This window comes from Musca autumnalis, unplaced genomic scaffold (assembly GCF_047663935.1).
Source record: "Musca autumnalis isolate F117 unplaced genomic scaffold, ASM4766393v1 scaffold_3, whole genome shotgun sequence".
Taxonomy (NCBI): Eukaryota; Metazoa; Arthropoda; class Insecta; order Diptera; family Muscidae; genus Musca; species Musca autumnalis.
In genome coordinates this window covers 198,895,049-198,920,264 of record NW_027411866.1, presented here as the reverse complement: position 1 = coordinate 198,920,264, position 25,216 = coordinate 198,895,049, and the positions used below count along the sequence as shown (strand labels likewise).

The window sequence follows — 25,216 nt, the reverse complement described above, 5'->3', positions numbered from 1 at the left end:
GGATGCAAACTTTTTGCTGGGTAGTTAAAACCCAGCAAAAAAATTTGGAAGTTGTGCAATTGGAGTTATGATTTCACAACATCTTTCGATGTAGTCCAACAGAGTTATGAAAAGTGCACTCCGTTCGATACATTTTATAAGCAGTTGCTGTAGAGAACCCTACAGAAAAAAAACAGTTGGTTGATCCCTACACATTTCTTCAAAAGACAAACAAGAGTGTATACATTTCGCAGAATTTGTTCTAAAATAAGCTGTGTTTCAGAACTAAAAAGTTTTTACAATTTTTACGACTTTTACACATTTTACCCGAAAACCCGTTCCCGTACACAAAAAAGTTGTAAAATGTTCATGTTGTGTATTTAAATTGAAAGTAAGCACGCGTTGATTAATGTTTAAATAATACTTTATTTATTAAATAACTAACAACAAAGATGAATATAAAAAATGGAGTCGAACGTTTTGATCTGGTTGATAGTTGAAATCGAAGTGAACAAAGATTGTAACTAATAAAAGCAAAATGGCAGTTACTAAAAATGTAACGAATACTAATTAGTACAAAAGATACTTTGATTAAAGAGAGAATTTATAACATAGAAATAGAGTTGCCATGTGTATGAAATGTAATAATGGAATACACTACAGTCTCCCAGGCTTAAATAAGGACTTGGTCCGTCAGGAGAGCAGGAGGTTGTTTCCTTAGGCTTGAACTTCTTATACATCAGGTGCAGCAGAGAGGGACTGTTGACTGTAGTGATGACACGGCACTTTATTGAAAACTGGATATGATTTTGATGGCAGAAAAGAAAAATGTTGATGATGTTGATTTTGGGGAATTGATCATTTTGAATTGTTGCATTGATTGTGTGTGTGTGATTTTTTCCCAGGAATTCGCACTCTTTCTCCCAGGCTTAATTTGTGCACGTATTACGGTCCAAATCGATGTCAGAGAAATTTATATTCAGGTGTCGTATCCACGTACGACCTAGCACTGTGGCACATTTTGAATCTACAATATACATTTGTTCGATTGATGTTTTGTTTTTGTATATCACTCGCACGTCCACAACACCCACAGGCACAATCACTTCTCCGGTGTATGACCGAAATGTAATTTCCGGTTTTCGTATTTGATTCATTTTCGCTTGAATGCAAACTTTTTGAACATGTCCCCTTCTTCCACAATATTGACATTTCAATTTATGCTTGTTTACATTGCACTCACTTGCTATGTGGTTTGATTGTCCGCAGCGCACACACATACCATCCAAACCCAATTCGCTGTAATTGATTGTTGTTTGGCGGTTTTGACTACGGCTTCGATTTTTGTTTTGGCGGTATTGATGAATTTGATGTATTTTTCTCTAAAATGGTGTTTCGATTTTGTTGAGTTGTTGATGCTGAATTTTAGCTGTTGTTGTTTTTCCGTACTAGGATTTGCACCATGTTTGATTCGTCGCAACTGGTTAACGATGACACCGATTTGTTGAAACGACCATTTTTATTTGAAATGTAGTGTTTTGTGTATATGGAGTTTTTTCCCACATTTTGAAAAAGCCGGAGATTTCCCTTTGCACTCGGGAATATGCACTATTTCTCCCGGGCTTAATTGTCATTTGAACATGTTTGAAATTGATTGAAGTTTGAAGGTTTGCTTGATTTTGATATGAATTGTTGAATTTGAATTGATTGATTGATGATTTTGAATCGATGAGTTGATGTTCGAAGTTGATTGATTGTATTGATAATTTTGTTTTTACCAATACCCTTGTTGATGGGGTATGTTCAGTGAGTGACTGCATTACAGTCAATCATCTGATTGCACTGATCGCATGTATGTGTGTGTTGTTGATTTGTTTATTTTCTTTTTGTTTGATCTTCGTCATACTTGTTGTAGACCACTTTTTCCACATACACGGCACTGCTAAATTTGATTTGTTTATTTTATTCGCAATATTACTAGATTTGATGCTGAAGGTGCTGGTGGTTGCTGCTTTTTCTTTTCGGTTGCCATTGTTGTAATGGCATCCAATAGTTGCGCCAATTGATTTGCATCCATTATAGGTTATGTGTTTATCGAATTAGAAAAAATGATTTTTTTTTGCACAAAATCTTATTTAGAACTCTTTGCACTTGAGTTTATCCTCGTCGCCAATTCTTTGTTGTGTATTTAAATTGAAAGTAAGCACGCGTTGATTAATGTTTAAATAATACTTTATTTATTAAATAACTAACAACAAAGATGAATATAAAAAATGGAGTCGAACGTTTTGATCTGGTTGATAGTTGAAATCGAAGTGAACAAAGATTGTAACTAATAAAAGCAAAATGGCAGTTACTAAAAATGTAACGAATACTAATTAGTACAAAAGATACTTTGATTAAAGAGAGAATTTATAACATAGAAATAGAGTTGCCATGTGTATGAAATGTAATAATGGAATACACTACAGTTCACTTCTCTTTAAACAAAAATGGCGCTGAATGACGCTCTCTTTAAAAACATTTTACTCGACAAATTTGAGCGTGTAAAAAATAGTAACATGGTTGCCGGCGTCAGATTGGCTGGTACTCCGACTTTGACATTTCTTCCAGCTTTTTTGACGTTTTTTCCATTTTTGCGTTCCCGAACTTTTTGAAAAAACGTTTGTGTTAGAACAATTTTTCTCTCTTTTCCTCTTTTACGAGTTTTACTATTAAAAAGTACGGGAACAAAGCTATAAAGAAATAAAAACATAAGTTGCGAACATTTTTGCGGTAATTCACGAAACGGAAAATTTTAATGGAGCGGAGTTGGAGTCCATGTCGAAAGCTGAACTAGTGATGGGAAGGCGACATAAAAACCTTTTGGATGATGAAGCAAAATCAGATGCGCTTGAATTAAATTGAGAACGGAGGAAGTAAGCTCAAATGTGATTGATTTTAATGGAAACTTTTTTTTTAATTTGTGTTTATATAATAAATTTGTGTTTATAATATAAATATAATAAAGTTCTTGTTTTACACAAATAATAAATGCATTTTATTTATTTTGAAATATTTCGCAATGGCTTGCATTTTTATTGCATCTTTAGACTGATTAAACACGCAATCCGAAGAATGAATATAAATTCAATCCAAAGCACTGCATCTTAAGCTGTGATTTGGATCGAAAATGGAGTGCATCCTAGCTGTGTGCTGTGGAAGCAAAATGGAGTGCATCCTAGCTGCGCGCTCTCTTGTAAAATTCATAAGTGAATTCATAGGAAAAGATGTACTCCAACGGCAATTGTACTGATTAAACTGCATCCACGGATGCAAACTTTTTGCTGGGAGCATGGTACAATTAAAAAGGTAGAAACAACGGCGAATTGCTACAACAAAGCAACTTTTTTTGTAATGTAAAATGTCAAAATTTTCGCCAAATGATCTCTTGTTGTCTCTTTCTATCGCTTGTGTTTGTCTATAAAGTGAACACATGCTCTCTTACTACTTACACATGCTCTCTTACTAACGAATCATATGGTTTTTTGTTTTGATTTTTCATGGCGAATTCCTAGTTTTTGACGTTTTAGATTCGATCAGCTGGGCTGAGGCATCTACCTTTTTAATTGTATCATGGCTGGGAGATAACCACTCGTAGAAATTATAGCCCATTTAGATATGACTTCATTAGCCGGATTTAGCACATTATCAGGTTTTATTTGGTAAATCCAAAATGTTCATGAGAGAGCAATTTTGACACTTTTCTCTTTTACCACCCTTACCATTAAAAAAGTAAAGGAACAAAGCTTAAAAATCAGCTGACTGCCATTTATATCCTCCAAAATGTATATCTAAATGCAATGATATTTGTACTGGATTTATTAAATCCAGTCGAGGATTTATGGCTAGTCTAAATGAGCTATTACGGGCATAAATGCGATTTTATATGTATCTTGACAACTGCCATACTTCCAACTAAGAGTAGCGACTACAACAGATGTCTTTAGTAAAAGCTGTTCTACACGGTATGTTTTTTACATATTTGTGCATACCAACTGTCACTTTTTACAAACCTGAATTTTGTACACATGGTGTGAACCATACAGAAATTTCAATGCATGAAAGTGTTATGTGCATACATATGTATATTTTTCGAATAGAACGTGCTCTATTCTCGCCTGTACAACCAAAGGTAAACAGCTGTTTTGTTTGTACGCGGAATAAATAAAGAAAACAACAGAAAACGAATGAAAAATAAAATTTTGCCGTGCAGAAGGAATCAAATATGGGCGAAAAAAAGTGACAGTTGCTATGCATCATGGTACAAATACACAGGTAGCCGCATCGGCAATTGTTGGTAACATAAGGTGTCAAAATTTGACATCAATTCAATGCACTTGACACATTATGTTACCATCAGCTGGCATGATAATGCTACCTGTATTATTGTACCATGCTATGCATGAATATGTAAAAAACATACCGTGTAGAAACCCCATAACGACGTTAATTGTATTAATAGACACTGTAGTATCCACCGTCGTCGATCAGAAAGTCGGCTTGTTTATCCCTGTCTCACATGTCAAGAGGTGCGTTTGTTTTGATTTTTCGGTTTTGTATTTTGTCGACGTTCTTTCATTTGATTAATTTATTGCTATTTCCTTAAAAGTACTTAAATAATCGATTAAACAATGTCCTCTCGTGACTATGCTGAACTACGTAATGATGAAAAATTCATAAATTGTGTTGAAAATTTCGATGCAAGTTTGGACAAGATTGAGGCTGATCTGTTGTTGGCATGTAATTTTAAGGATTACGATGAATTGCCTACACAGGAACGTGTAAAATTGGATAATTATTTGGCATACTCCATAAATTCCTTATATTGGATGTATGTAAAATTACAAGGCTTGGATCCAAATGAGGTAAGTCCATTTGTTTTCGTAGTCTTTCGTGGTAAATTCTAATGTTTTTTTTTACTTTTGTGATTTTTCTATAGCATGGTATTAAAAATGAACTTTCTCGGGTGCGACAAACTATACTGCGTGATAAACAAATCTATGAACGTAACACAATACGTCCAGTTTTAGATAAAGGTGCTGCAGGACGATTTATTAAACATGGTTTACATATACGTTATGACAAGGATGGAAAGCCAATAGCTAGTAATACAAATGCTGAAAAGAATGTGGATAATTAAGGTTTATTTCTAGAATAATACATACCTTATAGAATACAAATACAATTAGTGTTGTAAGAAATGGTAACATTAAACGGTGACAAAAATCAGAATTACCAATATCTTAGGAATTTATTCCAATGAAGAAATTCATCGATAACGTTATTTCCGAGAGCATAATGTAAATATCAAGATCAAAATACAATCCGATTTTGACATGTTTCGCCTTGATATGGCTTACAACAATTTCAATACTTTGTGTAATCTAATAATAATCCCAACAATAGAATTAATACAAGAAAGTTATAAGAAATTAATGATAGAACTAGGAACCATGAAGAAATGCTATTGATATCAATATCTTCTGAATGCAAGTTAATGCTATAAAAGTTTATTTTGGAAAACGTTAAGATCAAGATAAAATTCAAGACCAAGTTACAATATCAACTTCAAGAATTTGTGTAATTTGCCATTTTGGATTATCTGTGAGTAGTACACCTCTTTTTACAATTTTAGCCAAACTATAACATTTTTTACCGCCCCAATTGCATTTTTATTTTTGATAGAAATGGGTAAAAACCCTGACATCTGTTCAGAGAAAATTTGCTATTGTTATTAATGTCTAAAAAATTACTTTACAGCGCGTTGTTGTTTTCGATTAATAAAAATGTATTTTATCATTGTACTTTATCTCTTCTCCCCTTGGAGACATTTTAATCCTTGCTTTGCATGTACTTGATCAAGTCAATGACACGGTTGGAGTAACCAAATTCGTTGGCGTACCAGGAGATCAACTTGACGAAGTTATCACTGAGGGAGATACCAGCCTTGGCATCAAAGACTGAGGAGTGGGTGTCAGTGATGAAATCGGTGGAGACGACTTTTTCATCGGTGTAGCCCAAAATTCCCTTCATGGGTCCATTGGAAGCTTCCAAAACCTTGGCTTTGATGGCATCGTAGGTCGCTGGCTTGCCAAGACGGACGGTCAAATCGACAGCAGATACATTGGGAGCGATCACATGGAAAGCCATACCATTAAGTGTGCCGTTCAAGGCAGGAATAATCTTACCGACTTCCTTAGCGGCATCGGTAGAAGAAGGAACGATGTTTTGGACCGCTGCTGGGCCTTCACGCCACAATTTGCCAGAGGGACCGTCAATGGTGTTTATGGTATCAGTGGTGCTGGCATGGACATCGGTTATGAGACCTTCAACGATTTCGAAGTTGTCGTGGATAACCTTAGCCAAGGGAGCCAAGCAGTTGGTGGTGCTGGAAGAGTTGGAGACGACTTTCATTTCCGGTTTGTAGGCATCTAAATTGACACCATACACGAGCGTGGGGGCATCAGCAGATGGGGCAGTGATGGTAACCCTCTTGGCACCACCTTTGAAATGGGCAGAGGCCTTATCGATGGTGGTGAAGACACCAGTGGATTCAACGACATATTCTGCACCAGCCCTGGCCCATTGGATGTTGGCGGGATCGCGTTCAATGAAAACTTTGATGGCTTGACCGTTCACAACCAATTTATCACCTTCAGCGGAAACGGTACCCTTGAAGCGACCATGGGTGAAGTCGTTTTTGAACAAGTAGGCCATGTAGTTGATATCGGTGAAGGGATCGTTGATGGCTACAACATTGACATTCTTTTCAATGGCGGCACGCAAAACCAAACGGCCAACACGACCGAATCCGTTAATACCGATTTTGGACATGTTTGTTGGTTATTTAGTTAATTCACTTAAAACTCTGGAAAAATATGTCGGATAGTCTTACTGCAACTGTACCGTACAGTTCGCTCTTGTGGAATAAACTGTGCTATTGGACTATATTTGTTCTTCGCTTATCGCCTTTGTGGAAAATTCTTTTGGGCTGTGCGACCCGGCGGTATTGTAAATTTGTTAGCTTCTTTTTAAGTGCATTATAAATTTGGGCAATCATAATGTCTTTGTTATAATTAATTTTGTGTTTCAATCAAATCTTTATTGAATTTGATTTCTTTGTTATAATTAAATGCATTATCCACTGTTGTGAAAATAATCACTAGAGGAACTTCGTCTAATCATTCAAATTGGAAAACATTCACATTTCATCAATGATAAAATTGTTTTTATACCCTCAGCAGCCTTTAGGCTGGAAAGGTTACAGTATCGGACAAAACATTTGCAACTGACACATACAATTTGGTTTTAGCGCTATAGTATTAGTAAAAACCAAATTTTTGTTCAGTTTTTCAGCACTACAATGTTCTTCATACTCAGAAAAAAGCCCACAATTATTTTTTTCAACTTATAACGTTGGTCCACTTTTAATATTGTACTTAAAAGAAAATTCCTATATTTTAGCAAGACAAAACAATTGCAACTCACTCCGTCGCTATATAAATAAGGCTCAGAATTATGACTTCTTACGATATTTTTGTGTCACATCCAGATTTTTATTAGTTAAGGGGGTCTTTAAGACTGAATACATCATTTTATAAAGCTAGAAAAGTTACATAATGAATAGCAACAGAATATTTTAATCTAATTTTAATTTGGCACTTGATAAGTTTGGAAAAGGCCTAGGAAAAATCGTATAACAGGAGAATATAATCTAGAATCATCCTTAAAAATAGCTTCTAGTTGAATACGAAGCCCTACAAAATAAATTAAATGATTTTTTCACGTTTTTGAGTGATTTAGTCTACTGAAGTCCAAAAAACGAGGGCCTGCTGTGAATGACGGTCACATTTATGGGATATTTCTTTTAAGTACTCTATTAAAAGTGGACCACCGTTATAAGGTACAAATAATAATTGTGTATTAATCGGAGTATGAAGAACATTTTAATGCGGAAAAACTGAACAAAAAGTTGGTTTTTACAAATATTTAGCGCTATAATATTAAAATGTGTGTCAGTTGCAAATGTTTTGTCCGATACTGTATATACACTTTGATACGACCAAAAATGTGCCTCATCGAAATAATCAGCCCTATTCTGAACATTTCCCATTCCCACGCTTTCCATATTCTCAACGACGTGGGAACAGCAAAAAATGGGAGAAGAAATTTCGAAAGTTACACCAAATTATTATAGCATACTTTTGGGGGCTGTAATATTGTTTTATAATACAAAATGCATAATTGCATTGAATTCCCGGTTTTTGAATTAGGTAAGGACTCCGAATGGAGTCAAACTTTGTGTGGTGTTGTACTAATAAGTGCATTTTCTTCAAAATGTGCGAACTGTTGTAAGCATTTTTTTAATTATTAGGCAAACATAAAATAGTAGGATCTTTTTAAGTTTGTAACGAATTTAGAAATTGTATATTTACATATGTATATCCATTCGGAATAATTTGAGTTAGGAGTTCAACGAGTATATCGCTAGTTTTACTCATTCCTAATGATCGCTATCGTATTTTGCATATTTAAAAAAATATCAAAATGATAAATTCGGAATTTTTTCTCGATTTTTAAAATTTTTTTTGCCTATTATTACATATTCACATTTATTATATTGACATATTTTCGATTGCTTGAGTGGAGTATTCCCCCATTGGCTCAACTTCATTTATTACCCTCTATTACAGAGAGTAATGTTTTTCAAAACGAACTGACAGTGTTGCAAAATTTTTACTGATCGCTACCAATATCATGATTTCATCCCGGCGAAGGGAATTATCAATTGGCTTCTCAGTTTTTGAAATGATGCCTTTTTAGCGAAAAACCGAACTCTTTAAGTGTCTAGTACAGGCATGACCAAAAAGAGAACGGAGAAAATGTGAATGTATTCAAAATATTGGCAACTTATAACAGTGTGTTAGTAAGTTTGTATTCACGCAAGCTGTAAAATAGGGGTGAGCAAGCCTGTGTGCTAGCACACAGGCAAATTGTGAAAACGTACTCTTAGTTTTTTGTGAACCATTAACAATTAAAAGTTTATGCAATTTTTTATTTATAGTTTTTTATAATTTGCATTGTGGACGATTTTAGACAACATTAATTGTTAAAAAATGTTGAAATAAGTTGTTGCCGCCGATTAGGGGTAACATTACCGCCGTTGAAAATAACTAATCATCTTTGACATGTAAATGTCAAAATCTATTTCATCGTTTGAATTTTTGTCAGTTGTTCGGGAGAAAAGAAGCCGTGCGTTCATACAATTTTGAAGCTACCTACCCACTCACCTACCAACCCACTCACTCACCCTTTCATCAAATTTCATCATCTTTTCAATTCACCAATACTAAATTCGTACATCCATCATCATACCAATTAATTTATCATTTACATAAACTTTAATTCATATCAACCTGTAAAACTACATTAAAACTGAATTCACAATAAACCATTATAAAAAATAACCCAAACGTCTTTGGTGTGCTCTCAAAAGGAACTAACCAGGCTTCTAGTAAGTTCTCCGACTGCAACAATTCTTCAAAATTATATGGAAAGTTCCTGATTGACATCGTCAAGATTGGACTAGAAGATATCCCAGGAATTGAGATCCTGACTGTCTGAAGAAGCCTTAAAAGGAAAAGGAATTCAAACAGGTCAGTAAGAAGGGAAGTGCAAGATGCCAGCAAAAAAGAAAACTCGAAGCTGTGTTATGTGCCGAAAAGTGGATAACGACAGAATGGTTCGGTGTGACACCTGCAACGGTTGGTGCCACTACGATTGTGCAAAGGTAGGTGACGAAATAAAGAACCTCGATTGGAATTGCGAATCGTGTGTGGCGGAACTGGCGAGGTCGTCAGCACAGAACATGACCCAGGAGTTGTCACCACCGCTTCAGAACAACAGTACTCCCCCGGAGTTTGTATCAGATTCCTCAACATTGGAAATGCAGACGATTGCAGCCATGGAAGGAGGTGCATTTACCATATCGTCCGACAGTAATGTACAACAACGTTCAACACCAGTGGCAGTAGATACAAGCACTAATGCAGCATCGACACAAACACAAGAATATACAAGGGTAAGTGGCGACGACAGAAGTAGCACATCTTTGTATAGTCAAGCAACAATGTCAATCTACCCACCAATATGCAGTGGGGTAGTATCAACTGTCCCATTGGGACAACAGCAGTTATTGACAACGATTGTTTCATCGCCGCATAACACGTACAGCGGGGGAATAATGGCGTCATCAACAAAAAGCAGCACATCAAGCATTGGCGTAATGAAACCAACGGGTGTGCAACAACAACAACAGTTCGTTCAACAAGCAAGATCATGCTCAAGCGCAAACGGAATATACGTTACACAAAATCAACCAGCAACAATGTTGCAGCAACATACATCGTATTATAGTCCAGCAAATAGCCAACAACAAGGTAATACTGCCAACACAGAATACAATGATGTTGCCAACCAAAAGAGAACGTTGGAGTTGCAGTTTCTAGAAGAAGAGAGAAAATTAAACCAACAGTTTCTACAAAGAAAATATGATATCATGCAGCAACGAGGCGAGTTACCAAATGCTCAACATAATAATGTTTTGTCGTTTCAGCAAGTTGTATTCCCAAGTAATAATGTTACAATTAATCAGCCAACACCACAACAATTATCTGCAAGGCAGATACTACCAAAAGAGTTACCCCCATTTAATGGAGATCCAGAAGAGTGGCCCATTTTTATAAGCAGTTACGAAAACAGTACTTCCATAGGTGGATATTCAAACGCAGAGAATTTGATTCGTTTGCAGCAGTGCCTAAAAGGGAGAGCAAGGGAAATGGTTCGTAACAAACTGTTACTGCCACAAATGGTGCCGGAAATAATTGACACGTTACGAATGTATTTTGGAAGGCCAGAACTAATATTGGATCGCATGATAGACAAGGCTCGACAAATGCCACCACCAAAGGATAAGCTGGAAGCGATAATTGATTTTGCAATGTGTGTGAGAAACAGTTGCTCGACTATAGAAGCATGCCAACTGGAGGCACATCTCAACAATCCAATGTTGGTAAGAGAGTTGTTGGACAAATTGTCGAATAATTACAAACTACAGTGGGCGATGACGCAGAAGCCGATAGGTGTACCAGTATTGAAGAGTTTTAGTGAATGGCTGTACACTATAGCAATGGCTGCGTCTCAAGTAGCCACACCAGTGTTCTCAAAGAAGAATGTGACGTTGAACACACATACAGAGGACACACCAGTAAATATGAAATGTTTTTCATGCAAGAGTGTAGGACATAAGCTGTCAAAGTGTTCATTGTTTGGAAAATTGTCCAGCCAAAGAAAGTGGGCAATTGTTCGTGAACATCGAGTATGTACAAGATGCTTAGGATCACATCGTCGAAAATGCTTCGTCGACAGAGAGTGTGGAATTAATGGATGTAAAGAAAAACATCATCCAGTACTTCATGAGGCGGCAGCGGCCACAACGAACATGAACGATCGTGAACAGAAAAGTGAAGCAAATGTTGGAAATGTACATTCTCATCAAGTACAAAACGATGCAAGTCTTTTCCGAATATTACCAATTCGAGTACATGCAGAAGGTAAATATATAGACACATATGCATTCCTGGACGAAGGTTCATCAGTAACATTGATGGAAGAAGACATATTCAACGCAATGAATCTACGCGGCAAAGAAGAAACAATATGCCTGAAGTGGACAGGAGAAACAAAGCGAACGGTGGAGTCATTGTACGTAGAAAGTGTACGTGTATCCAATCCAGCAACCAAGCCCATGTTTAAGTTGAAGGGTGTCCATACAGTAAGGAATCTGTCGTTAACGCTGCAGTCACTGGATGCGGATTCAATAAAGGCAAAATATCCGTATTTATCATCGATTCCATTGTCATCATATAAAAAGGTGAAACCAACAATACTGATTGGAGCGGACAATTGGAATTTGGCTGTTCCATTGAAGATATGTGAAGGTCCCTGGGACTGTCCCATTGCAACGAAGACACGTTTAGGCTGGGCTGTACAAGGCAACGTAAACACAAACTCAAAAGACTACCAGGTAAATATACATTTGTGTGAGTGTGAGGGGAAGTACGAGAAGATACATGAAGCAGTGAATAGAATGTATGCACTTGAATCGTCACCAAGTAAGACTATCCACTCAACAGAAGATGAAAAGGCTCTCTCAGTACTTGATGCCACCTCGAAATACATAGATGGCAGATTTGAAGTGGGTTTACCATGGCGTAGTGAAGAAGTAACATTGACAGATAGTTATGGGACTGCATATAAGAGAGCAGTATGTCTACGGAAGAAAATGGATAAAGACAGTGATTTAAAAATAAAGGTAACGAAAGAGTTTAACAATCTAATAGAAAAAGGATATGCACGTAAGCTGAATGACGACGAAATAGGCGGAAAGGAGTCTCGTGTTTGGTATTTACCTATCTTCATTACCTGCAATCCAAACAAGCCTGATAGAGCCAGATTAGTGTGGGACGCAGCAGCCAAGACTAATGAAGTTTCACTCAACGACTTCCTGCTAGCCGGTCCGGATCTGCTAACATCATTATTAGACATTCTCTTGACGTTTAGAGTCGGCAAAGTTGCCATATGTGGAGACATAGCCGAAATGTTCCACCAGATACGAATTAGAAATGAAGACTATCATGCGCAGCGATTTCTGTGGTGGAATGAGGGTGAGCCAGAGCCGGGACATTACGTAATGGAAGCATTGACATTCGGCCTGAATGCTGCACCATGTATTGCACATTTCATAAGAAACAAAAATGCAGATCGTTTCGGGGGTAAATATCCGAGAGCAGTGGAAGCTATAAAGAAGTATCACTACGTCGACGATCTGATAGACAGCGTAGACGACGAGGAGGATGCCAAACGTTTAGCTGATCAAATTTCGCAAATACATGCTTCAGCCGGTTTTAAGATTAGAAACTGGTCATCCAACTCACAAGCTGTACTGGACCATCTGCACGAAAACAAGAGTTCCACTCAGAACCCAAGAGAGCTGGGCTGTACTGAAAAGATTCTAGGAGTTCATTGGGATCCTAGTAAGGACGTATTCCAGTATATTTTTAAATTCCCAAAGTTGGAACGAAGAATATTGGACCAAGAAATAATACCTACCAAGAGAGAAGTGTTAAAGGTACTGATGTCCATATACGATCCACTGGGATTCGCATCTTTATATACAATAGATTTGAAGATACTATGCCAAGAGATATGGCGTTCCGGAATCGAATGGGATGAACCATTGAACAGAGACCTAGCTGAGAAGTGGGAGAAATGGAAAAGAAAATTACCGCTTATAACCGCACTAGAAATTCCCCGTTGCTATTCCGACCATCTTCAAGAAGCGGACGAGGTACAATTGCACGTATTCGTGGATGCAGGAGAATTTGGTTATGCAGCAATATGTTATTTGAGAATCAAAAAACGAGATCAAGTTTCAATAGCCCTGGTGATGGCCAAAAGCAAGGTATCACCACTAAAACCAGTATCCATACCAAGGCTCGAATTGCAGGCTGCAGTACTAGGTGTTCGTCTCGCATCGAAAATCAAAGAAATTGATCGTATTCCTGTGGACTCTTGCATTTATTGGAGTGATTCTAAGACCGTACTGCACTGGTTACACATGGACCCAAGAAAGTTTCGTCCCTTCGTTATGCACCGTGTCGGCGAGATTCTAGAAAACTCACACGCAAGACAATGGAGATGGGTGCCAAGTAAACATAATCCAGCGGACTTAGCCACGAAAGATAACCCGAAAGCAAACACCGAATTGTGGCTTTCCGGACCAGATTTCCTGTTACAGAGTGAAGACAATTGGCCACGATGTAAGGATCGTGGAACAGCGGACACAACAGAAATTAGAACATACTATTTGGAGGTGCACACTAAGGAGCACACAACTACTATTAACATCGACTATTTTTCTGATTGGAGAAGACTGTATAGAGCCACTGCAAAATGGTTTCTGTATATGAAGAAACTGAGGGCGTCATCCAGAGGAGAAAGAAAACCAGACGAATTTTCCCATGAGATGATATGTCAAGCAAAAACAGTTCTATTAAAGCAAGCCCAGTTAGATGTATTTCCCATAGAAAGTTACAACCTAAAGAAAGGTAAGCGTATTGAAAGTGATTCACCACTAAGAGGTTTAGATATATTTCTAGACGAAAAGGATGGTCTCATCAAGATACATGGTCGCATCGAACATTTGAGAGGTTATGTAGATGTCATTGTGTTACCACCGAAGCACAAAGTAACTTCGTTGATCATCAAGCACTACCACGAGAAGTACCACCATGTTTCGCACGAAACCGTCATCAACTCTCTTAAGGGTCAGTACCACATACCGAAATTGCGAGTTTTATACAAAACCGTGAGGAAGAACTGTCAACATTGCAAGATAACAACAGCATCGCCCAAGATACCCTTAATGGGGTCTCTTCCTAAAGGTAGGCTAGGAGCCTACGAAAAGCCCTTCACCTATACCGGCATCGACTTCTTCGGTCCCATGATAGTAACATTTGGAAGAAGATCAGAGAAGAGATGGGGTGTAATATTCACCTGCATGAAAACGCGCGCCATACATTTGGAGGTCGCTCATAGCTTAGATACGTCATCATGTATAATGTGCCTAAGGAATTTCATTGGACGACGTGGTTACCCAAGGGTAATCTATAGCGATAACGGCACCAACTTTAAGGCCACAGAAAGGATTTTACGAGAAGAACTTCAAAGGCTCAGCGAAAGCGAATTAGCAAGGAGTTTCGACGACATTAAATGGTACTTCAATCCTCCGGCAGCTCCACATATGGGTGGAGCATGGGAGCGGCTTGTGAGATCAGTGAAGACCGTGCTACATCAAGCCTATCCGAATAATAAGTTTATTGACGAGACGTTGAGAAGCGCATTAATTGAAGTGGAATTTATAATAAATTCAAGACCATTAACGTTTGTATCCCTAGAGTCAGAGGACGATGAAGCCTTAACCCCCAACCACCTGCTGCTTGGCTCATCTACGGGTTACAAACCAATTTTTACGAAGGATACCAATCTACGAGAGAAATGGAACCAAGTCCAGGCGTTCGCAAATCGTTTCTGGGAGCGCTGGCTGAAAGAATACGCACCTATAATTACAAGACGAAGTAAATGGTTTGAGAGACAGAAACCAGTTGACATAGGAGATGTGGTTCTCATTGTATACGAGCACCAACCTAGAAACTGCTGGCTTAGAGGAGTTGTAATAGACCGTATCGTTGCGAAGGATGGTCAAGTCAGACGTGCCACGGTCCAGACTAAGAATGGCATTGTACACCGCCCTGTTTCCAAGATAGCTGTGTTGGACGTCGGCAATGGAGAGAAAGGTAAGGCGGGAGAACTGGACCCGCTTACGGAGGGGGGAATGTTGCCGCCGATTAGGGGTAACATTACCGCCGTTGAAAATAACTAATCATCTTTGACATGTCAATGTCAAAATCTATTTCATCGTTTGAATTTTTGTCAGTTGTTCGGGAGAAAAGAAGCCGTGCGTTCATACAATTTTGAAGCTACCTACCCACTCACCTACCAACCCACTCACTCACCCTTTCATCAAATTTCATCATCTTTTCAATTCACCAATACTAAATTCGTACATCCATCATCATACCAATTAATTTATCATTTACATAAACTTTAATTCATATCAACCTGTAAAACTACATTAAAACTGAATTCACAATAAACCATTATAAAAAATAACCCAAACGTCTTTGGTGTGCTCTCAAAAGGAACTAACTAACTAGTAAGTTCTCCGACTGCAACATAAGTAATGGAACATCAAGAAAAATTTAATATTAATTCTCCCTTAAATTTGCCTCTCTCTCGATTTTGCTCAGCTCTGCTGTAAAACAATAACAAATCAAAACATTTGTTCTCTTTTGTACGCTCTTTCTGTGCATTCGGGTCGTGTGCGTGTAAATTGCCGAAAATCATCGGCACCGCCGTGCCAAATGTGGCCATGCTTGGTCTAGTATTCTCATATGAATGAGAATCACACTCACTTTTCGGCTTTTCCAAAGAAACACCAAAATCAAAATATTTTGCAACATGTCAGCACGTTTCAACTAAGAATTCTTCGAATTCTGTGAGTTGAAAAGAACACCAACACAGTTGCCTGTGAGGTTGTTATTGGAATTTTTAAGAATTATTTTGGCAACACAAATTAATATACTTGTTATTAGATCATTTGTATACCTTTAAATCAAAAGAAAAGCCAACCCCACATTTTTTACAATCAAAAATGGCCTGTTCTAATACTGCAAGAATCTACTATTTCTTACTATCATGGTTTAATAAGAAAGGTTAGCCAAAGCTTTATGTCAATTTAAATTTTTTCATTCGAGTATGCCTAAAACTTCAAAACAATAAAAACAAACTGTGTATGTGTGTGTTGTGTTTGAATAATATGCCAAACAATTTTAAAAACAATCGAATTCAATGATTTTTTAAACTGTTTTTAGACCATTTGTATGGAAAAAATTGGTGAGATTTGCATTGAAACAATCAGTTTATCATATTCACAACACGATTATGTGGAGAAAACTTAACTCTTCATTCATTTTTCGCGTTTTTTTATAAAATGCTCAAAAAATGCATTGTAAACAAACCCACTTGTTGCTTTTATTTTGAAGTTTTAGGAATTCAAGAAAAACAAGGGTTCTATAGATTTTTTTCATTTAAATTTACCTCTTTGCTTATACCATGCTTACTATTTTTTACGATAACATAAAGGAAAAAATGTTATCGTAGTAAAAATTAGGAGCTTCTTGCAGTTTCTGGAACAGGGCAAAAAATTATTTGGCATATACAGTTGCGTTCAAAATAATAGGAGTGTCCATACACGGAAGAGAATGGTCCAAAAAAACAAGGTAAAACTTCTCCATTTTCGACTATTTTGTATTTGTCTAACATTGCTCCCAACCCAACTGTTAATTCATTAACAGAAAGGTGGATATTTGTTTTAAATTATTTACCGTTTACACAAACATTATAAATCGCCTTCAATTTTTTTGTTCAAAAAACTAGGAGTGTGGAAGAAAAAGGGCAATAAAAATATTTTAGATGAATTTATAACCAAAACTGAAAATATTTTAGTTGATAGTACTAAATCCAATAGATTTGAAGTTCCCATAGAAAACTTTGTTTTATACGATCCAAAACCTAATAAACATATTCGTAGAGCAAATTCAAAAGTATTTCCTTCGAATTTGCTTTTTTAAAAAGAAAGAAAAATTGCTCATATCTTCCAATCATCCAATTTTTCAAATATAAACAAAATAATTGTTCTGCGTGGAGTTAAGATGCTGAGGGTCTCAAAACATTATTTGGTCGAGGAATTAATGCCTTACAGATACGCTTTTTGGTCGATCCTTACATAAAGCTCTAATGGAAACTGGCTAAAACTTGGCTCAGGGATCAAAATACGAGGGCGGTTCGGAAACTTCTTAGCCTATCAATGAAAGAGAATAGTTAGTTTTTCAAAAATATTTTTATTTTTCAATATATCTCCTGAAACTTCAATACACTTAGTCCAACGCTTTTCTAGCCATTCTATCCCTTGATTAAAATAGTTTTCCTCAAGGTCTTCAAAATAGTGGTTTACAACTGTAATTGCATCTTCATTTGAGGTAAAACGCTTGCCAGAAAGGATTTTTTTAGATTTGGGGGCAAGTAAAAGTCACTGGAAGCTAAATCAGGAGAGTAAGGTGGGTGGTCAAGCAACTCGTACTTTAATTCGTTGATTTTAGCCATTGTTAAAACACTCTTATGCGCTGGTGTGTTGTCTTGATGAAAAATTATTTTTTTGTGTTGTAAGCCAGGACGTTTTTCTCGAATTTGTACATTTAATTGATCCAAAAGGTTGCAATAGTACTCTGAATTTATTGCTTTACCCTTTTGCAGATAGTCAATCAATAAAATACCTTTGAAGTCCCAAAAAAACGTCGCCATAACCTTACCAGCCGATTGAATTGTTTTTGCCTTCTTTGGGCCACTTCCTCCAGCTTCAGTCCATTGTTTGGATTGTTCTTTTGTCTCTGGAGTATAGTGGAGGATCCATGTCTCATCAATAGTTATGAAACGACGCTTAAAATCCATTTTATTTCGCTTAAAACGATCCAAACAAACTAGAGAAATGTTCATTCTTATGGGTTTTTGATCGACTGTTAACAAATGCGGCACCCTTCTTGCAGAAAGCTTTCATCTGTAGTTCTTCATGCAAAATTAAAAGGACTCGATCATTTGAGATGCTCATGATATTAGCAATTTCACTCACTTTTATTCGTCGATCATTTAATACCATATCATGCACTTTGGCTACAATTTCTGTTGTTGTTGCTGTTTTTGGACGTCCACTACGTGGTTCATCTTCAATGCTTGTACGACCACGTTTAAATCCAGCAACCCAATTTTTTACTGTTGCATATGAAGGAGCACTTTCACCTAACACATTCACCATATCATTATGAATTTCTTGTCCCGATAAACCTTTTTTATGTAAATATTTAATGACAGCAGGCATTTCTAATTTTTCCATTGTAAAAAAAATGTTTTTTCCTTTCAATTTTACTTCTTGTTTCTTCGAAAATATTCACTGCAACTGAAAATAACTGGTTGCTGAAAATTAGCCGGTTCGTCAACTGAGATTCGCAACTTCAGTTGAAGGTTGCCATACATAAAGTAATTTTGACAACTGACCCCAAAAATAAAAACAAATCAATTTCAAAAGAATTTTGTTTGCAATAATTAATGAAATATATTGGAAAATAACTAAAATAAAAATTTTACTTCCTTTATTAATTTTCGTATGACAAATTTCGTATTTTTATCAGTAGTGCGATTCTCTGACTCATTTTTTGAGTTACCGACAATTTTCGGTAAAATTAAAATGCTTATAATTTCGGTAATTACCGATGTTTTTCGGTAAGATAGCGACGAATAAAAAGCAGCCGTAAAGTTCTACCGATATTAAGAGTGTTGTCAACTTTTTTTTTAATTTTTTCATTCATAATTTTGCGTTTTAATTTTACCGACAATTGTCGGTAACTCAAAAAATGAGTTAGAGAATCGCACTACAGATGGAAAGCTTTCAGTTGAAAATCTGTTAGAATCCTCGTATAAAGGGGTGTTTACACTATCTATGAATGTCATATGAGATGTCAAATTTGCTACCTATGAATGCTGTACACATAGTCTGACCACTATGAAAATTTTCATCTATCAAAATGATGTGGCAACTCATATGTACATTTTTCATTTATGGGTACTTTACACGGTATGTTTTTTACATATGAGTTGTCACTTCTCCAATACAAAATGTATATGCAAAGTGACAACACATATGTAAAAAACATATCGTGTAAAGTACCCATTATTAGGGAGCGCTATATTCTGCCATATATTTTAGTATGCAGTTGAGAATTAATTTTTATACCCTAGACAGACGACAGAGTTAACTTGCATTAAACATTTCCTAATTTAAATTAATTTTTCACCCTGACAGACGATAGTTTCTGCATTTATGAAACAGATGTTTGTGTTGTTTGTTTGTACCCAGCAGACCATTTCATAAAGCTTTACAAAAGTTCGCCAAAATATGCGAAACAAATACACTTTCTAACATTGACCTTTTCACCACGATGAAGCAAAAATAAATTTAATTTATTCGCGATATTTTTGAGTCTTTTTAATATTATAAAAATATTGCAAAACTTTAAAAAACATTTGAAGAAGATATAATTTTCGATAGAATTGGTATGGTGGGTACTGAAATTTTTTGTGAAAATAAAAATTTTAAAAAGAGATTTGTTAGAAGGCGTTAAAAACGATTAGCTGCTATTCTACTCGCGAAAGACCACTACTTATTTTGATTAAACGAGAAAATTACTGATTTGCTTTACTTTTTTAGGCCATGTTTATATTATAGCCTTTTGCAGGGTTAACCTTCTTAATGAGGATTTATTTGACATATACGTAAAGGAGTTGACATTTGAAACCCAGTAGGTTTGTTAAATCCGGTTATATATAAACGTACTATTATTTTATTAAACATGGAAATTTGACAAAAGACATTGATTTTCAACAGCATTGCCATATTGAAATTGCTAAATTCTGTTTAAATTTCCTTTGATTTTGTGCATTAAGAATGTGGATAATGCACGAATTAATTTGAATTAAGGGAGTTAATGCAAATTAACGCTGCCGTCTTTCTAGGGTATTATTAGAAGAAAACAATTTTACCAAAAAATGAGTCCCAATTTACATTAGGCGAGTTTACTTGCGGCAATTGTCAGTTTGTAGGTGAGAGAGGGTGCTGAGAGGCAAAGGGCTACCATATGCCTCACCTCTCTCTCCTACAAAATGACAATTGCCGCAAGTAAACTCGCCCAATGTAAATTGGGACTGAAGGAAATAGGTAAAGAAAACGAAAATGTGAGTGCGATTAAAGATTTTAACAATATAAATTGTGTTATTTTCGTGATTGATAGATAGTGTAAACAACCCTTGATGGATAGTGATAGATAGTGTAAACGATTCAAGCAATGCAAATTTCTTAGTTCTTGTTCAAAAGATGATTTCGAACGTATTATTTTACAATCATGATACAATAAGAAGGTAGCATTATCAGCCCAGCTGATGGTAACATAATGTGTCAATTGCATTGAATTTGTCAAATTTTGACATTTTATGTTACCAAAAACGGCAGTTGCTGCTACCTTCTTTTTGTATCATGTTTACAATTAAAAAATATTTTTCTAAGTCCCAATTTACATTAGGAGAGTTTACTTGCGGCAATTGTCAGTTTGATGGAGAGAGAGGTGAGGCATATGGTAACCCTTTGCCTCTCAGCCCCCTCTCTCACCTACAAACTGACAATCGCCGCAAGTAAACTCGCCTAATGTAAATTGGGACTAATTTTGTATGAGAAAAAATTGTGGCTTAAGATGAGTTGAAGCATCAAGCTCGGGTCGGGACCAAATTTTTTCCACAGATAGGTCTCGTTACCCTGATCACAAATATATATAACATTTATTGCGGCAGTCCATACTTCCCGAGGACGAATATATTCATAATACCAATCAGTCGATTGGAGACGTCAACTTGCAATTTTGGATACGACTACGCTAACCGTAATAAGGCTGAATGTTTTTTTCTTCTTTGATTGGACCTATCAGTGGAATAATTAGGCCAATATTGATTATGTATTTTCTGCTTTAAATTTCCTTGTGGTCTAATTTTCTCGCAGTATAAAAGCTTACATTTTCTAAAACTATTCAAAGGTCCCTGTTCCCGAAGATGGTTGTTAGTTATAACATACTTTTTTCTTGTTTTCATATGGTGGATGAAGTCATCTGTTCTGTTCAAGTAATTTGTTTCACTAAGAAGATTTTTCAATACTGCATAGTTTTATAAGTATTTATGTATGTATGTACACATGTTTTCCTTTACAAATATATTTCTGCTCCTTTAGAATTACATACATATGCATGTATTTCCTGCTTTACAGGTGAATTTCCTGAAAAGTTCATTGTGGTCTAACATTTCTCGTAGCATAAAAGCTTTCATTTTCCCGAAACTATTTAAAAAAAATGCCGATTCCCATAGATGGTTGTTGTAGCAGTGCAAATTATTTTAAACCCCACTGATTGTTGTCTTTTTTTCTCGTCATCAAAATTGTGCCATTTTGTGCGTAAAGACACACCTCTTTTTTAGATTTCAAAGAAAATGTAATGTTCGTTCATTGACCTCGCGAAAAAAAGCTTTCACTTTCTATGACCTTTTGCCACAATGTGTCCTCCTTCTCATCTTCTCCCTCATTGTGTCTTGTAAGATCTGCTTGCCAGCACAACACATCTATTTTAGGGTACCGACCGGCATGATGTAAAATTAATAAATGAAAACGAAATTATATTATATCCCATGAATTTGTGTTTTGTTATGATGAAGTGATGGTGCGCAAATGTGGGCAGGGGGTGTGTTTATGGATTGCTGTTGGTGACGTTGATATTGAAAGTAAACGTGCAGTCAACCAGCCACTAGGCATCATTATATATGTGTATATACCTTCATATGTATACAAAATGTATCACACACACAATTTGTTGTGGAAAGACCTCCACCACTCTTCACTCTCCTTTCCTATTAGAAATAAGTATTTGAAACGATTGTTTTTTTCCTATGAAATACAAATTGTTTGTTTGGTTTTATGACGAATACTAGACCAGACGAACTGGAAGGTGACCTTTTGCCTTTGGAGTATAATAATATTGTTGATAACTATGAATATTCTCCATATGGTTGTTGAGTAAGCTGCACGAACAAATGACAAATCTAAGGCAATGAAAGCAATTTTCACAATATTAGTTAAATAAAATAAACAATCATAAAAATATTTACTTATGAGGTAGGTAGGTAGGTACATTTGCTAAAAATATGCGACTTTGTGGAATATTCTTTTGGAGAATGCAAACAATAACAACATGGTAACTTGTTATTTATTGTACTCGTATTGCAAATTTGTTGCCTTATCTTTGAATGCATTATAAGGCTGTTTTTGTTATTGATGAAATCTACATTTAATTATGATTTCTTATAATTAATTGTGCTTTTAAACAATTCTACATTGAATTCTAATTTCTTTTGAAGTATGTATGTACCTACATACATATGTATGTATGTAGGTGATCCATTGTTGTCAAAAGTGCCAATAGAAGAACATAGTAACATAGTCCACTGATTAGAATTGGCAAACATTTGCCAATTTCAACAAAGATAAAATTGTTTTCTATTGTTCTTATCATTTTCTGATTGTTGAGTAATAAGGCGGCATTTTAGGTAATCTTTGTTTATGCCAAATTACAGCACATCACTCGCCCCATATATCCTCCTCCATATGTTTGCAAAAATCGGTATTAATGATGCAACTCATTCGTTTCTCTCCCCCAATTTAATGGTGATTCTTGTAACAAGAATCTTGTTTCAACTGTCAACTCTCACAATGTAATGAGACGCATGTCAAGAGAGTGCCCCACTAGTTTCCGTGTATAACAAAATGCCTTTACGCTCTGGGGGAGACCCAATTTCCCCCCATCAATCTCCGTGTATGTATTACAAATGTCTCCCTCCTGCTTTACCATTGAGTGCCATTATTACAATTCTCTACTCTTGGTTTTCGTTAAATTTCTGTATAACAAATAGTTTTCTTCTCCCCCCATTCTATTGCAATTTGATTATATAAGAATTACTTTGCAAAAATTAGAGAAAACATGTTTTTTTTTGGTTTTTTAGTAATGTTTTTTACAACATTTATTTTTTATTAACGTTTGTGTTTAATATCTACTAATTATAATCATATAATTTTTAAATTATTGAATAGAGTAACAGAGAATTTCAATTTTTAGTTGTTTGTTGATGATGTATCAGGAGGTGGATTGGTTGTTGTTTGTTGTTAACATTCTTAGCATGTAGGTTTAAATGTTCCAATACTATATTTTCCACATTTCATCTGGTTTGTTGTGTTGATAACTAAATGCTCAACTCCTGTCTGATCATGTGCGTCTTTTCTTTTTCTTTAAGCATCTCATGTAAATTTTTTCTTCAATCTTTTTTTGGCGTAATATCTAGAAATGTTACTTTGCAGCGTGTTGTTGTTGTTGATTACTTAAAATGTAATTATTATAATTTATCTCTTCTCCCTTTGGAGACAATTTAATCCTTGCTTTGCATGTACTTGATCAAGTCAATGACACGGTTGGAGTAACCGAATTCGTTGTCGTACCAGGAGATCAACTTGACGAAGTTATCGTTGAGGGAGATACCAGCCTTGGCATCAAAGACTGAGGAGTGGGTGTCACTGACGAAATCGGTGGAGACGACTTCTTCATCGGTGTAGCCCAAAATTCCCTTCATGGGTCCATTGGAAGCTTCCAAAACCTTGGCTTTGATGGCATCATAGGTGGCTGGCTTGCCAAGACGGACAGTCAAATCGACAACAGATACATTGGGAGTGGGTACACGGAAAGCCATACCAGTGAGTTTACCGTTCAATTCAGGAATAACCTTACCGACAGCCTTGGCGGCACCGGTGGAAGCAGGAATGATGTTTTGGGCAGCACCACGGCCATCACGCCACAATTTGCCAGAGGGACCGTCAACGGTCTTTTGGGTGGCAGTGGTGGCATGGACAGTGGTCATGAGACCTTCAACAATTTCGAAGTTGTCGTGGATAACCTTAGCCAAGGGAGCCAAGCAGTTGGTGGTGCAGGAGGCGTTGGAAACGACTTTCATGTCTGGTTTGTAGGCATCCAAGTTGACACCGCACACGAACATGGGGGCATCAGCAGATGGGGCAGAGATGATGACCTTCTTGGCACCACCCTTGAAATGGGCAGAAGCCTTATCGATGGTGGTGAAGACACCAGTGGATTCAACGACATATTCGGCACCAGCGCTGGCCCAGTTGATGTTGGCGGGATCGCGTTCACTGAAAACGGTGATGGCTTTACCGTTCACAACCAATTTACCACCTTCAGCGGAGACGGTACCCTTGAAGCGACCATGGGTGGAGTCGAATTTGAACAAGTAGACCATGTAGTTGACATCGATGAAGGGATCGTTGACAGCAACAACGGTGGCACCCTTATCGACGGCGGCACGCAAAACCAAACGGCCAATACGACCGAATCCGTTAATACCGATTTTGGACATGTTTGTTGGTTATTTAGTTAATTCACTTAAAACTCTGGAAAAATATGTCGGATAGTCTCACTGCAACCGTACCGTACAGCTTGCTCTTGCGGAATAAACTGTGCTATTTGCTTGTCGTTGTTCTTCGCTCATCAACTTTGTACGAATTTTCGTTGAGTTTACAATGCGGGGGGTTGGGTATTTCAATGTCAGTTGAAGGACGTTCATGCAAATCACAAACACACAAACGCCACAAATGAAAGCTTCTCGTTCTCTCTCTATGCGGTGCTCTTTTGCCGGCATTTCGTTTAATGCATTAGAAGAGTACAGATATACAGTGTGGTAGGGGGGGACTTTTAACGAATGAATTAAACGACGAAACAGAAATTGTTTGCCACACAGAGTTGTAGTTTATCGA

The 25,216-nt window shown here is 36.6% G+C and overlaps 4 protein-coding genes and 1 long non-coding RNA gene across 5 annotated transcripts; 2 read left to right on the top strand and 3 right to left on the bottom strand.

The window, feature by feature from the left end:
* Positions 1-385: 385 nt before the first annotated feature.
* On the bottom strand, positions 386-2,302 carry LOC141396931 (uncharacterized). Its single transcript, XR_012411273.1, has 2 exons — positions 1,301-2,302; positions 386-776 (listed from the first exon to the last, which is right to left on the bottom strand). It is a non-coding gene; the product is annotated as an uncharacterized lncRNA (long non-coding RNA).
* Positions 2,303-4,517: 2,215 nt separating this feature from the next.
* Positions 4,518-5,825, top strand: Rrp47 (Ribosomal RNA processing 47). Its single transcript, XM_073976239.1, has 2 exons — positions 4,518-4,886; positions 4,961-5,825. The coding sequence occupies exons 1-2, from the start codon at positions 4,653-4,655 to the stop codon at positions 5,159-5,161; spliced, it is 435 nt and encodes a 144-aa protein (XP_073832340.1). The 5' UTR covers positions 4,518-4,652; the 3' UTR covers positions 5,162-5,825.
* A 28-nt stretch (positions 5,826-5,853) lies between these two features.
* LOC141398684 (glyceraldehyde-3-phosphate dehydrogenase 2-like) lies at positions 5,854-7,167 on the bottom strand. Its single transcript, XM_073976238.1, has one exon. The coding sequence runs from the start codon at positions 6,853-6,855 to the stop codon at positions 5,854-5,856; it is 1,002 nt and encodes a 333-aa protein (XP_073832339.1). The 5' UTR covers positions 6,856-7,167.
* Positions 7,168-9,916: 2,749 nt separating this feature from the next.
* Positions 9,917-15,813, top strand: LOC141398677 (uncharacterized). Its single transcript, XM_073976212.1, has 2 exons — positions 9,917-10,102; positions 10,177-15,813. Exons 1-2 carry the CDS (start codon positions 10,068-10,070, stop codon positions 15,521-15,523), a joined length of 5,382 nt encoding a protein of 1,793 aa, XP_073832313.1. The 5' UTR covers positions 9,917-10,067; the 3' UTR covers positions 15,524-15,813.
* Positions 15,814-23,506: 7,693 nt separating this feature from the next.
* LOC141398682 (glyceraldehyde-3-phosphate dehydrogenase 2) lies at positions 23,507-25,216 on the bottom strand. Its single transcript, XM_073976235.1, has one exon. It carries the CDS (start codon positions 24,817-24,819, stop codon positions 23,821-23,823), a length of 999 nt encoding a protein of 332 aa, XP_073832336.1. The 5' UTR covers positions 24,820-25,216; the 3' UTR covers positions 23,507-23,820.

Coding starts and splice junctions, on each gene's coding strand:
- LOC141398684 (XM_073976238.1), bottom strand. CDS start 6,855: ATGTCCAAAATCGGTATTAACGGATTCGGTCGTGTTGGCCGTTTGGTT.
- LOC141398682 (XM_073976235.1), bottom strand. CDS start 24,819: ATGTCCAAAATCGGTATTAACGGATTCGGTCGTATTGGCCGTTTGGTT.
- LOC141398677 (XM_073976212.1), top strand. CDS start 10,068: ATGCAGCATCGACACAAACACAAGAATATACAAGG. Junction 10,103..10,176: donor AAACACAAGAATATACAAGG/GTAAGTGGCGAC, acceptor ACCAATATGCAG/TGGGGTAGTATCAACTGTCC.
- Rrp47 (XM_073976239.1), top strand. CDS start 4,653: ATGTCCTCTCGTGACTATGCTGAACTACGTAATGATGAAAAATTCATA. Junction 4,887..4,960: donor AAGGCTTGGATCCAAATGAG/GTAAGTCCATTT, acceptor ATTTTTCTATAG/CATGGTATTAAAAATGAACT.